The 12,891-nt window shown below is 39.3% G+C and overlaps 1 protein-coding gene across 4 annotated transcripts in view; it reads right to left on the bottom strand.

The window, feature by feature from the left end:
* Positions 1-509: 509 nt before the first annotated feature.
* The window catches only part of PIWIL1 (piwi like RNA-mediated gene silencing 1), a 147,852-nt gene continuing 135,470 nt past the window's right edge, over positions 510-12,891 (bottom strand). For all 4 annotated transcript variants that reach the window (XM_072350885.1, XM_072350884.1, XM_072350888.1 and 1 more), the window contains 17 exons: positions 12,119-12,333; positions 11,068-11,189; positions 10,510-10,590; positions 9,425-9,622; positions 8,927-9,038; positions 7,248-7,368; positions 6,305-6,422; positions 6,037-6,151; positions 5,488-5,675; positions 4,827-4,899; positions 4,297-4,497; positions 3,987-4,090; positions 3,391-3,461; positions 2,813-2,966; positions 2,336-2,461; positions 1,944-2,091; positions 510-1,276 (listed from right to left, as the gene is read on the bottom strand). In XM_072350885.1, coding sequence (XP_072206986.1) covers positions 1,160-1,276; positions 1,944-2,091; positions 2,336-2,461; positions 2,813-2,966; positions 3,391-3,461; positions 3,987-4,090; positions 4,297-4,497; positions 4,827-4,899; positions 5,488-5,675; positions 6,037-6,151; positions 6,305-6,422; positions 7,248-7,368; positions 8,927-9,038; positions 9,425-9,622; positions 10,510-10,590; positions 11,068-11,189; positions 12,119-12,333 — 2,264 coding nt within the window. In that variant the 3' untranslated portion in view covers positions 510-1,159. The remainder of the gene's footprint in view (positions 1,277-1,943; positions 2,092-2,335; positions 2,462-2,812; positions 2,967-3,390; positions 3,462-3,986; positions 4,091-4,296; positions 4,498-4,826; positions 4,900-5,487; positions 5,676-6,036; positions 6,152-6,304; positions 6,423-7,247; positions 7,369-8,926; positions 9,039-9,424; positions 9,623-10,509; positions 10,591-11,067; positions 11,190-12,118; positions 12,334-12,891) is intronic.

Here is a 12,891-nt window from a genome sequence, read left to right as displayed (position 1 = left end):
ATCAACCACCAGTGTCTGGGATTCCTGGGGGAGAGCCCTTTCACTAAAGACAGAAGCAAAGAAGGCGTTCAGTATTTCTGCCTTCTCAGCATCCTCCGTTACCAGAACACCCCCCTCACTTAGTATGGGGCCCACATTCTCCCTAGCCTTCCATACATAACGATAAAGAAATAAGAGATACTAAGTACTACAGTAGCACAATATGGCAGCAGTAAGATGTAAGATTTACCAATTAAAACACATCTCTCCATTACAAACTACAAGTGCAAGAAATAGGTTGATATCGTACTTTCAGCTGAGGAAAGAAAAAGCCTACCTGAATACAGGCTGCAGAATCTCCTCATTTTCAGAACTGTAGGAAGCTGTTCAAGTTTACTGAAGAATAAATCTAAATGCAAGACTCCAGAAGCAGTACAAAGCTAAAAACCGGTTACAGGAGATACACTAGCATGGCACAGGGTATGCCAGGGTCAGTCTTTATGCATGCAGAACAAATACACCTACCATGATCAAGGAAGCAGGATTTCAACTTTATTTAGATCTTGCAAAGGAAAGTAACAAAGTTCACAAGTCAGTTTCAAAAAAAAAACAGCACTAATCCAACGCTTGTCTGACCTAGTTTAACGGGACAGCTGGCAATACAACATCAGAAGCACTCCATGTTTTGCCTTACAAATTAAGCCACTCCTGCTCAACTGTTACCAGCAAGAACCTTAGCATTACAATCTGAACTGACACCTAAGCCCTTTCAATTATCTGGAAATGAAAAACCAAAAAACCCTTGTAAATAGCACGACTTTCTTCCTCAAGTCAGTGCTGATGTAGATACTGATGTTCCTTACAGGAAATCAAATGAACGCTTTTTAAATGAGAAAACTAATGAACAGTGTTGACCACAAAACTGAGTTCATTCCACCTATGAACCTGCAGCAGTCTCTAACACTTTTTTTCTCTACGCAGTTGAATAAAGTCTTATTCAAAACACAGACCTGCTATCTTCTATCTTTTTCCTGCTACAGTGAAAATAAAGTTCCACAACTGCATGTACCCATGCATGTGTCTCATGAAAACCAGCCCATCCATCCACCCCAAAATGAACCACACACTTCTACCTTCCCTAGAAGGGAACTTTTCTGTTGTTGATTTTAAACCAATAACTTCAGAGATAGTAAAGTCTGTCTGAAAGCAACAGGTTTGGTTCTCTGTGAATGCTCTGACCTACAAGGAAAGCCAGTTTATGGGCATACTGGCAAGGAGCCGGTACTCTGATAACACCCTGTAGAAAGGGGGAGAAAAATAAAAGAATTACTTTCAATTAACAATAGGAGTGTCGGAATTCACAAGGTCGGTGATAAATGCTCTCCCTGCCATCTGTGAAACACTGCTTAGACTGAATGCATTAATAGGACTTTGTGCAAACAGATCCCCACCTCCATTCCTCTCCTCCCTTCCAGAAAGCATCTCATACCTGTTTGTATCCTATGCTTTACCTCAGTGAAGGTGGGACACGTGAACTGCATTAATTACTTCTCAGTGCTAAGGTTACAAATCTCAAGACTGTTTCAAGCATGAGCTAACTCTGTGCTGACCTCACATGAAAGAGAAGAGGCTCAAAGGGAAACGGACCATCACTTCCATCTTTACACAAACTACTTCTGCAGGTAACAATTATTCCAGTTTTGCTTTTGATAAAGAAATTGGGGACGATACCCAAAACAGCCACTAACTTCTAGTGACAGTAAGGATCTCTTCAATCTTCAGGTAGGTCAGGCAAGTGTAGATCAGTTCTCTGACAGCCGCTGTAGGCCAAGATTTACAATTGCAAACATTTTGGATTTGCACTGGCCTTTATCAGATGCCTTTTTTTAACCCTCTTGTGGGTTGTTACAACACAGAGATGCTCATAATAAATAAAATGATCCTTTCCCCAAGGAAATACTTACCGACCAGTTATAGTACATGTGACAGAGTTTGTAGGTTAAACGCTGTACATGATCTGGTTTCAGCTTGCTAGTGTCATATATTACATTATAATGAGTGGGTGCAACACAACCATTTCTCACTGCCTGACTCACAATAAAGAAATCATACCTGTAATAGAAGAAATAAAACCTGGAAGTCTGGTTTTCTTAAAAATAATGGACATACCTACCAATTTCACTTCACAGACATTAATTAAGCCCAAAGCACACGCTTTACTTTGGCCACAGAACAGCTCATTTTCTCTATTCCTGAAAGGCTGGAAGATCTTCAAGAATGTAAATTATCTGAGTGTATGGAAACAGTTTTACTTCATTATCAGGTTGCTAACAAAGATAACAACATCAGAACTTACCATTCTGGTCTGGTCACCTCTGTATCAATGACAGTACCAGGGGGTGGGTTTTTAAGTCCTCCACCAGTCTGTGCAAAGAATCTGGTACTCACTCGTTTCTTCACAACTATCACAGTCAGTCTTGGACTAAAACAAATAAGTAGAATTAAGAGAAAAGTAGAAAATAAGTAACTCATTCCGGGAAAAGAAACCACAGAATACTTCAGGAGCAGATTCTCTAGAGCTTCCAATTAAAAATAACTAGAATTCTGCAGGGCATCCATTTCATAGATAATCCTTCCTAGTTTAGATTAAGTTGGACCTTGTTTGTAACTTTAGATTTTCATGTAAACAACCCTCAGAAAAGCAGCTATTTGAGCTCAGGCAACAATAAACGCAGCAGAAAAGAGGAAACCATCTTCAACAGCAACCACTCTTTGTAACCTGGACTGTTTCTCTTGTGGTATGAGAAAAGGGGCTAGTAAAAAATGGACTTACTTGTAGTCTTTACCAACAGTCTTCAAGCAATCCAGAAACTGAGGCACTTCGTAATTCACTAACGTATTGAGCTGTCCATCTCCCACACCATCACGATACACAATAATACGGGAGGGCAAATACTTATTCCACTTGAACCATTCTTTCAGAGCAGCTTAAAAAAAAGCAAAATAGAAAGGCATTTCTGAATCTGCACTGTTAAGAAATAATGGTCCTAATAACCATCAAGAATCTCATCTATTTTAGAATGTTGCTTGCACTTGTTCTGCAGGGTAACTTCCTAAATAGGGATGCTGAGGGAAAAACAACAAAAACTTAAAGTAGTTTTGATCTCCTTTAAATCTTACTCTAAATCTTTTTGGATGCACACTGACAACAGTTACCAGCTATTGTTAGAAGATACAGGAAACAACAACAGAATGTATGAAAAATAATACTGAACTTCAGTAATATTTATAAAGAAAGAAAACATGAATGTGTTATCTAAGTACAAGTTGGTAGTGCTTCCTTTATCTCTCTTGAGGAAGGGAATTTGTCATTTATTAACTCCTCTGCAAGAGCAGAAAGCTTTCCCTTACTTTGCAAGCAGGCTTTGAGCCCATCCACAAGTTCCTGCCCACAGCTTTGAACAACACAGCGTGAAAACCACCTGTGAACAACAGAAAATAAAAAGACAAGTTTGGAAGCATTCACAGGGCTTACTTCTATTTAAATATATATATATATTTTAATTAAAATGGCTGTGACTACTCTCAGACTATATGGTTACTGAGGGCCAAGGCAGTCAAGCAGGAATTAGGGCACTACAAGAATATTTTCCCTGCAAAACTCTTGTGGTAGACAAGTCCCTTAGCACCACATAAAATTCTTTTCAATCAAAAACAATGTAATTCAAGCGAAATCAAGTGGGAGAAGAGCCTGTGCCACTGTCACAACCTCCCCCCCCCCCCCCCCATCCCATCCGCTCTCACTGCCAAGCGCTCTGGAAAAAGGGCAAGGCTATTTAGCAGACGTCATGCAAGGAAGAACTCACAAGTGAAGCAACTATTTCTATTCACAGATAATTGTTCTAAGTACACAGTTAAACCAATTCATAGGCTTTCATAACATCCTACCACATTTCAGCCTCTTTTCAGTTAAGATTCTAACTTTCTCTTCAGCATTCAAATCTTACCGTGTCATTATTTCATTCAGGCTAGCGACAAATCCAGCAATTGACTGCTTTCCAGATAAGGTATCATGGTAACAATCAATGCCCACAATCATTAACTGCTTCAGCTTAAAAGGAATCAATACAAAACATGTGTTAGCGTGTGCAGATATGACAGAGCACCTACCGCCTCCATCCGAAAATTTATCATGACCAAGACTTAATCATTTGCAGTTTCAGTTCACTTCAGAAAAGCACAGACTCAGTTCTTAGAATTACGCTTCTTTTATGTGAAATTAAGCTTCATGACAAAAAAAAAACAACACACACTTACTGGGATCTCAACACTCCAAAGTTCTCCACCCATTTTACAGTTCATTTGCAAGGCAATTTTTGTCACTATGGCCAGAGTAGTCTGAGGTTTGCTTAAAGTACGAGCAATCACACACTGACTTGGAATGGGACAATCCGTACACAGGTACTTCTTGATAGCATCGTATTTATCCTTTCGGGTACTAGACAGAATACAAACCACCTTTGAAGGGGAAAAAAAGTTATTAGGAAATGAATTGTCAGATTTACATGACAACTGTAGCTGTTTCAAAGTTTCTTACACCCAAGAAACAATCAAACAGTGACAGTGAAAGAGCTACCTGGAATATCTCAGTGGCTATACTTGGAAGTCAAGGACAAAGGCTTCTTAAACAGGAGGCTATTAGTTTGTGCACTGGAATTTGAACAGGACTATGAGGGGGCACACAGGAGATGGCAGATATCTTCGAGACAAGGGTTTTATTTCTGAGAATTAATCCACTAGTCTAAAAATACAAATTAGAGATTAATGTGCTTTGAAGTTATACTTACTATGTTGGTGTCCGGAGTAATACTCTGTTGCAGAACCCTTAAATAAGCTTCTGTTCTATCATCCACTTCAAGCCTGAAAGAAAGAGAAATGTTTTGTTTTACTTCCTGTAATATTAACAGTTCTAACAGCTACCGAAACATCAAGCAAAAACAAAAACCCATTACACATCAACACAGCATTATGTGCCATAATTACAGCGGTTAATAAACGCATAATACTTGTAGTGATCACTAAGAAATCCCTCCCTTAGGCTTCCAATGGCGATTAAAGTTTAAAACAAGGACAAATATTCAATGCTATCTGTAAAGATGATAAATGAAGATCTGATGAAGGCCGACATTAAAACATACACTCCTTGTATTGCACAAGTGCAGCTGAGAACGTTCTGCTCAGTGATCAGATGATTAATGCTGTTTGACTTGGGCATGCCTCAGCCCCGCAGAGAAAACTTCCACAAAGAGAAGTATGAGTAAGAAACATCACTTGCTTGAGAAATCTCCAGAACCTGCAAACTGAAAGGAACTTCTTTTTTAAATTAAAATCTTACAGCACATGTAGGTAACTTGAGATTCAATACTGCCTTATTTACCAAGCTAATCATGTAAACATAGACAACACTAAAAACAAAACCATTTTCCACCAGACTTCCAACAAACTTACATGGTTGCCTTGTTCATTCTGATTCCCATGGACGGTGTGACTTTAAACAGGTTTTGAAGTAACGTATTGGCAGCATCGTAGTTGCGCCGTGTGTATATCAGTACCCAGTTGTCCAGAGGCTTTGCACGGATTAAGGGAGCTACCCTGGTTTCCCGTGACCAATCAGCAAACTGAGGATTGTAATCAAACTGTAAATAACAAGTGGGAAAGAAACACTTTATCAAACACTTCAAAGACAGTCTGCAAACACATCCACCTAGAACATACAGAAGTACTTTCGTGTTGTTTTGTGGGTGGTTTTCTTTTCTGCTAACATCACTCAGACATCAGCAGAGCTTTGCCTCAATCTTTCAAGGCATCCAACACTCTTTAAATGTTTCCCTCATTTTAAGTCACTGCTTGCTGTGCAGGCTTTGGCTTAAAGCATATGGACAGTGACTTGTGTGCAGTTTTCTCTCACAATCCTCCTCCAACAAGTAGCATTTCATCCTTTAAGCACTCCCTTCCCTGGTGACAGATCCAGAAAATGTTAGAAGTTGATTTATTTACCACGTTTCCTGCTTGAAGGATCTTTTCTGCTTGAACAACTCTTCCCGTAACAGATAGTAAGCTAGAATCAAAGCTTAAGCCCCAGTCCCGGAGTTCCTTCTGAACACATTCATCTCTGTTCAAAAACAGCATTTCAATTAAAACAAGTTTGTTCTTGCTGAGACTTTTTTTTTTTTTAAGTTAAGACTTACAAAAATTTTGCAAGAAATAAGTTTGTTGTGAACAACACGTATGGCAATGAAGTACAGGGGATACCCAGCTAACATACTTTTTCATGTATTCAATAAGCTTTCCAATTTCTCGTTTTCTTTGCTCAGGTGCAAGTCGTGTATGAACAGCCAAGTCTTTCATCATGTTAAAATCATTCCTCATCTTCTCAGTTAATCCTGTCAATAACAAAAACAGATTCGACTAAAGACTAAGAAAACTCCAACGTCTGTAACTGGAGTTTTTCCTCCACAGTTCACTTACAAGCTGCAATAGTTAAGAAAGTATAACTGCATACACAGCCATGAGGCAGATAATTATTTGTACACAGTAATTAATGCTACATAATGCAGAGAAGCATTAAAATGCTTTAATTCGTAAGAATACATCCCATAGCATGGTACCTACTGATTCTTTTGTAGATGACTGTACAGTACAGAAGTTCTGCTCTTTACTAATAACTTATTTCTATTCATTGCTTCCTCCCACGTTACATGGGTTTACTGAGAGTTCTCACTGTCTCTGCAGTGTACAAGCTCCTCAGTCTTTCCTTATTTGTAAAGCATAGTACTACTTAGACAACTTTACTGGATTTTACAGTTCCCTTAATGCCCCTGCGTGGTTTTCCTAAGGGCAAGTAAGCAAAAGGAGGTTCACTAAGCAGATGAAAAATAAATCCCTCTGTTGGAAGAGACTTGTGCCAGCGTTAACAATTCTGTCAGAACGCCAGTGCTCTGAATTAATTCTCCCATGCAGTGAAGATTACTGGTACAGAACACATTAATAGTGGCAAAGTCTAAGAGAATCCGAGATTTCCAAAATAGCTTAACTCATTCATCACATAAGCAAAAGTAAACAAGGTTAAATTCCCAACCTGCTGACCAGAAGAAAGAACCACCACCACCAAAGCAGCATATCTATAGTGGATGCTGTCAAAATACCAGTTGCAGTGATAGGCACGGTCTGACAGATGGTTTTATATGAAGAAACTACTGCTACAGTACCTGTTAGATAGCACAGCTCTGGGATTAGAACCACAGGTCCTACCATCATGTTTCCTCTCTTCCTCCGAGACTGACTGATCAAAACAGGCTGGTTCAAGTCACTGATTTCTTGATTATATTGCTGTATTAGAAACATATATTGTATGCCAGTCTATTCAGAGTAAACGCTGAGTTTTCTTAATGCTTATTTCAGAAAATTTATTTAAAAAAAAAAAAAAAAGCAGCCATCAACTTCTTTTTCTTCCTCCAATTAATACATTAACTTAGGGGAGTTGTTTTCATCAGAAGAAGCCACACAAGGAAGCACTGTTCTTTCTATTAGTGAGATCAGGTTATTAATTTGTAAGATATTGACTTGCAAGAGACAACAGAAACAGTCCTGCCTAGCTTGAGGCAATACCACCCAAAGTACCTCATTCAAGATTAGGATGCTCATTTCAGTTACTTAATGGACAAGGTTCCTATCCTACAGAGCAATTTAATTCAGTACATCCCATGAATCAAACAAGATTCCTCACAAGTCTGAAATTCAACCCTCCTGCAACTTTTCCATGCATCTGGCAAGAGTTGGCCTGTTTAGCAGTCACTAATTTAATTTAGATAGGAAAAAAGCTGACAGCAAAACGTACTTCACAGTTTAACTCTTTCTTATTCTTAAAGAGAATCACACCTCAAAAAAAAATACCGTTTAAAAAACGAGAGTGTGATATCATAGCAAAGGCCAGAAGGGGGAAAAACAACAAAACAAAAACTTTGTCCTAGTTTATAGACAGAGTTTATAAAGAAGAAAAATCTAAATGAAGCCCCATTCTTTTTTACAATAGAAAATGATGTTCACTGTGTTTCAGTGGGAGGTTTAATTTTAAAGAAGGCTAAGCTATAAAAGTCATACATAAGTTTTGTCTTAAGTGGCCTAAAACTAATAGAATGTGTCATTTCCTTAAGATGACTGTTCATGTATTTTGCCTTCAGAAAATCAACATCCTTTCTGCTGAAGGTACGCTGAGCCCATCATCTAGACTCTATTAGTAGAGATGTTAAACAGGACAAGTTCCAAAACCGAGCCCCTATTTATGGACCACCAACTCTTGACTTTTTGCCTTGGGACCCAACTATTCAACCAGTTTTCATCCCCCCTCTCACTGCCTCTTATCCAGCTCATATCTCATCCACTTCTCCATGAGGATGTCATAGAAGACTGGGCTGAAAGCCTTACTAAGTCTAAGCAGACTATATCCATTCTGTCATCTACCAGGCCCATCACTGATCAGAGAAACTTATCACACCAGTCAAGCATGCCTTAACGAGTTCCTCATCATTCATGTAACTAGAAAGTTTGCAGAATTAGCTTCTCCAATACTCTCCCAGGGACTGAGGTGAGGCTGGCCAGCCAACAGTTTCTTGCATCCTTCTCCCAGCCCTAACTGAGGAAAGTGATATTGACTTTCCTCCAGCAGCTGGGCATTTTCAAGGAGCTCCCTGTTCCCCCTCCTGGCCTTACTGCACAATTTCCTACTCTGTGAGATGGACCACTAATGCTGAACTCATACCAACTAAACAGTTACTTCATTCAGATTACAAAGTATTAAAGACAACTGCATCATAGGTAAAGCTTCCAACAATGCTCTAAAAACCCATGTGCAAGCATACCACACAAACTGACAAGCAAGTTTCCATACCCTTTTGTAGTATTCTATGTAGCTGATTTCAGAGCCATCTGCTCGTCTGAAAGTACACTGTGGATTGGCATCCCAGTCGATGTCATCAACTCTGTATGTTCTGTTATTGTACCTGAATAAACCATTTCATCACTTTTGGGATTCGTTTGTTGTTTTGTGGGTTTTTTTAATCATTAACTACAAATGAAACAAAACTATGAAGAAAAATTACTGGCAATACTCACATAAGTCAGAAGTTTTGCTCATCCAAGAAACAGTAACTACAACTTCCCTTTTATAACAGGCATCAACTGTACTAAAAACTACACTGCACCACATACCAAATGAAAACAGAACTAATCCAATATGCATTTCCTGCTTTTGTAAATGCTGTCACCTCAGTTAATCTGCTAATGGGACAATGGTAAAATTTTTTGGCTTTCCAATACCATTGTATTCTTCAGGACATGGACCACAAACAACAAAACAGATCTCTTAGAAGATTCCAAAGAGACTTACTTTGTAAGAACAATAAGACCTATCAGCTCCTTTGCACAGGTATCTCTAAATCTTCTCTCTTCAACCTGTTCATAGAGACTGTACATAAGATCCAAAGCCGTTTCACTACGAAGAATCTTATGGCTCACATCTGCACATAACATAATGCTCTCCTCATACTGAAGAATAGAACTTGTGAAGCCTGGCCAAATCATCAACCTATCAAAAGGGAACAAACAGGATCTTAAAACGCATACAGTGATTTAAAGCATCTCAATTCAGACCCTTGAGTTCTGTCCACTGTCTCAAGCACTTGAAGCCGCTGAGACACAAAGAAACCATCATCCAATACAAATGAGATCACAAAGATTAATTTTAAGAACTATTTTAAATGCAAGTATCTTTAGACAACTTAAAATTTAAACAATTAGTGACACAGCAATATAACTGAGCCCTCCAAACATTCAAGATTCCACTTAAGATATTTAAGTATACTGTATGTGAGTGTTCAAGGGATGTGTCAAAAAGACCAGTAGTATATCTATTAGAACACTGTCTAGTTTCTTACACCAAGCAGGTTAGGTAGGTTAGACCAACAGCAAGGCATACAACATAGCCATACCATGGGGTACCAGCCAAACTCAAGGTTGTCAACACATACAGCAGACCTAGTGCTACCTAGAAGCGTCAGTCATATTCTATGGGATCCTGGTGAGGGAGACAGAGTCAAGACACATCATCCTGTGATCAGCAAGCTGCAAAACAACCAGTCCACTGGAGTATGGCCTGATAGGAATTTTCTCAGCAGTCTAAATGGCTGTCAAAATGAAGGCTGGACATTCCTGAACTTTAGAAGTAAAGTGTTCAAAGGTTTCAGCTTTATAGTCATTTATGCAGGGTTTCTGTCATGTGAGTTCAACATAATAACAGAACACACAATGCTGAAGAGTGATCAGATGTTACATGCAGCAGAATGTTCAGCAAGGAGGTGTCATGCTACTTGGAATAACATTTTTTACATCTATGGCTTTATTATAAGATAAACAACAGGAGAAACACTGAAAAATCATTTTCTCTGTCTCCCTTGGGTATCCATTTTGTCAAACCTGTGATTAGGGATGCTGACTGGGTCCTTAGGGTTGTAATAGTTACGTCCAATTTGCTGCAAATTCATCATCTTCAGAAGCCTGGAAGTTGAAATAAAGTTATCTTTTACCATTATTATTTATCAAATTACTCATGGTCCCACCTCTCGTACAACTGTTTCCATTCATGGTCCAAAAACACCAGAACCACAAAATGGTTTGGGTTGGAAGGGACCACAAAGACCATCCAATTCAACCCTCTGCATGGGCAGGGCTGCCAACCACCTGCTCAGGGCCCCATCTAACCCGACATTGAGCACCTCCAAGGATGGGACATCCACAGCTTCTCTAAGCAACCAGTTTCAGTCCCTCAACACCAACACACATCACAGTGTGCATGCAGCCACACACTAAAACGTTACCAGGTGTGGCTGGCCACACAGAAACGGTGGCTACAAAGGCTTGAAAGGCTACAAAGGCATTTACCATACTGATCTGTAGTCCATTCTTTGGAAATGAAACATTAAGCCAGATATTTTTCAAATCACTTCTTACAAAGACATAGCTGGGCAAGCAAACCTTCTAAAAATGATGTTGTAAAACTGCAGACATGTCGGTGAAGTAGGTGGCAACTCATTAGTCAATGTAATTGTGATCCTCACATCTTCTCCAGTTCGGGTCTTAGAAAATACTTCAGTAACCTGAAAACGGTGAACTTGAGATTAATAAAACTAATGGCACATGGGCTATACCTAGACTTGGCTTCATCAGCATCAGATTGTACTAGCATATTAACATTTCAATAACCTTGAGACTTTACTGAAACAGGAATTGGATTTGCTACTATGACTGCAAACCACAGCCTACAATGCTTGGTTTGCTTGGGTGAAAAACAGAAATGGGGCTATCCCCCCAAGACATCTTGTGCAAGATACCAGGAGGCAGAGACAAACATTAAAGCACATGAGAGTAAACAACTTCCCTCCTTCACTCCAGACTCTTTTCCCCAGCCTTTATTAATGCCACTGGTCATGCTCAGTTCCTTCAGTAAGAACAGAGGCAGAGCCAGTTGGTACAGTCAGCAATTTCCCTCGGTTGCTCCTTCCTTCTCACACTTCCGCTACTTGGACTTTTCTCCACCTTTTCCTTACCATGCTTTCACAGAGGTGCCATCAGCTCTGCCGACAGGCTCAACATTGGCCTGCAGCCGCTGGAAACATCTGTATATAACAAGGCAGACTTGAACTCTTCCCACAGGGGAATCCCCAGTGCCCCCCTGCTACTAAAACCTTACTATGTATTCCCAGTACATCCACCCTTTCTATTACAATAGATCTCAGAACACGTAAATTACAAAAAAGATCCAAGCAGAAAGACAGCTGATGGAAAAACACAGTCTGTACTACCTGCTTCTGTGCAGACGAGCGTGCCAGTCTGCAGAGTCTGAGCATTAGAATCAAAAGTTTATTACCAAATTCCACCATGGAAACAAAATAGTTTATGCTATCATATTCAATTCAACTAAATGTTGCTCATGATACATCCATTCTTTTAGTTAACCAGACTAGTAAGAAACAAGAAACAACATGAAACACAAGTGAAAAGAAAAGACAGTATTCTCATATCACACCTTATTTGGTAGCCTTTTTGGCAAGAATAATATTGCTCCATCAAACGCGTGTGTTTTTCCAAGTAGTTCTTCATGCTGAAAGAGCAAACCTGATCGAAGGCGGCGTGCTTCCATCTCAGGGTTATAGTCTATATGGTACTGATACAGAGCCCATTGGGGTCGAGATGTGAGACGAAAAAAATTTGCAACTAGTTTTATCATAGCACCTGAAGTGCCTAAAACAAGAAACATACAAGTTGTTTCAGAAGCTTTGCCATTCTACGATATTTTAACTCTGAGAAACTGTATAACATTTAAGTTAAACACACGGTTACGTTCAGCAGCTGTTCTACAACAGTAATGTTTAAAGAAATTATTCCATGCATATAACGTTATTACTGTCACCAGAGATTTTTATAATTCCTTTGTCCCTCAGGAAAGCTCCTACATCAAAGGAGGTAGGCATTCACATCAGTAACTTAACCTCCTAAGGGACAGTTAACATGTACTGCAGAGATGAACTGCCACCAAAGCACAAATGGACACACTACTTTTTGTCAATCATAGATATTGAACAGGAACTAACAAAAGAACCAATCAGTGTAGATGTCCACAATCCCATTCATACATGAAGAGGTGACAATTTTGCTATCTCAAGATTTAAAAATAAAAACAAAACACAGTGAAAACGAGCTCCAGGTCACGATTTTTCCAAGTTTTGTTTTGGTTTCTTTTAGACTTAAAACCACACTTCAGGTATTAGGAACAACATATACCATTTTCTAACTTGGCTC

This window comes from Excalfactoria chinensis, chromosome 16 (assembly GCF_039878825.1).
Source record: "Excalfactoria chinensis isolate bCotChi1 chromosome 16, bCotChi1.hap2, whole genome shotgun sequence".
Classification (NCBI taxonomy): domain Eukaryota; kingdom Metazoa; phylum Chordata; class Aves; order Galliformes; family Phasianidae; genus Excalfactoria; species Excalfactoria chinensis.
This window is presented reverse-complemented; position numbering and strand designations above follow the sequence as displayed.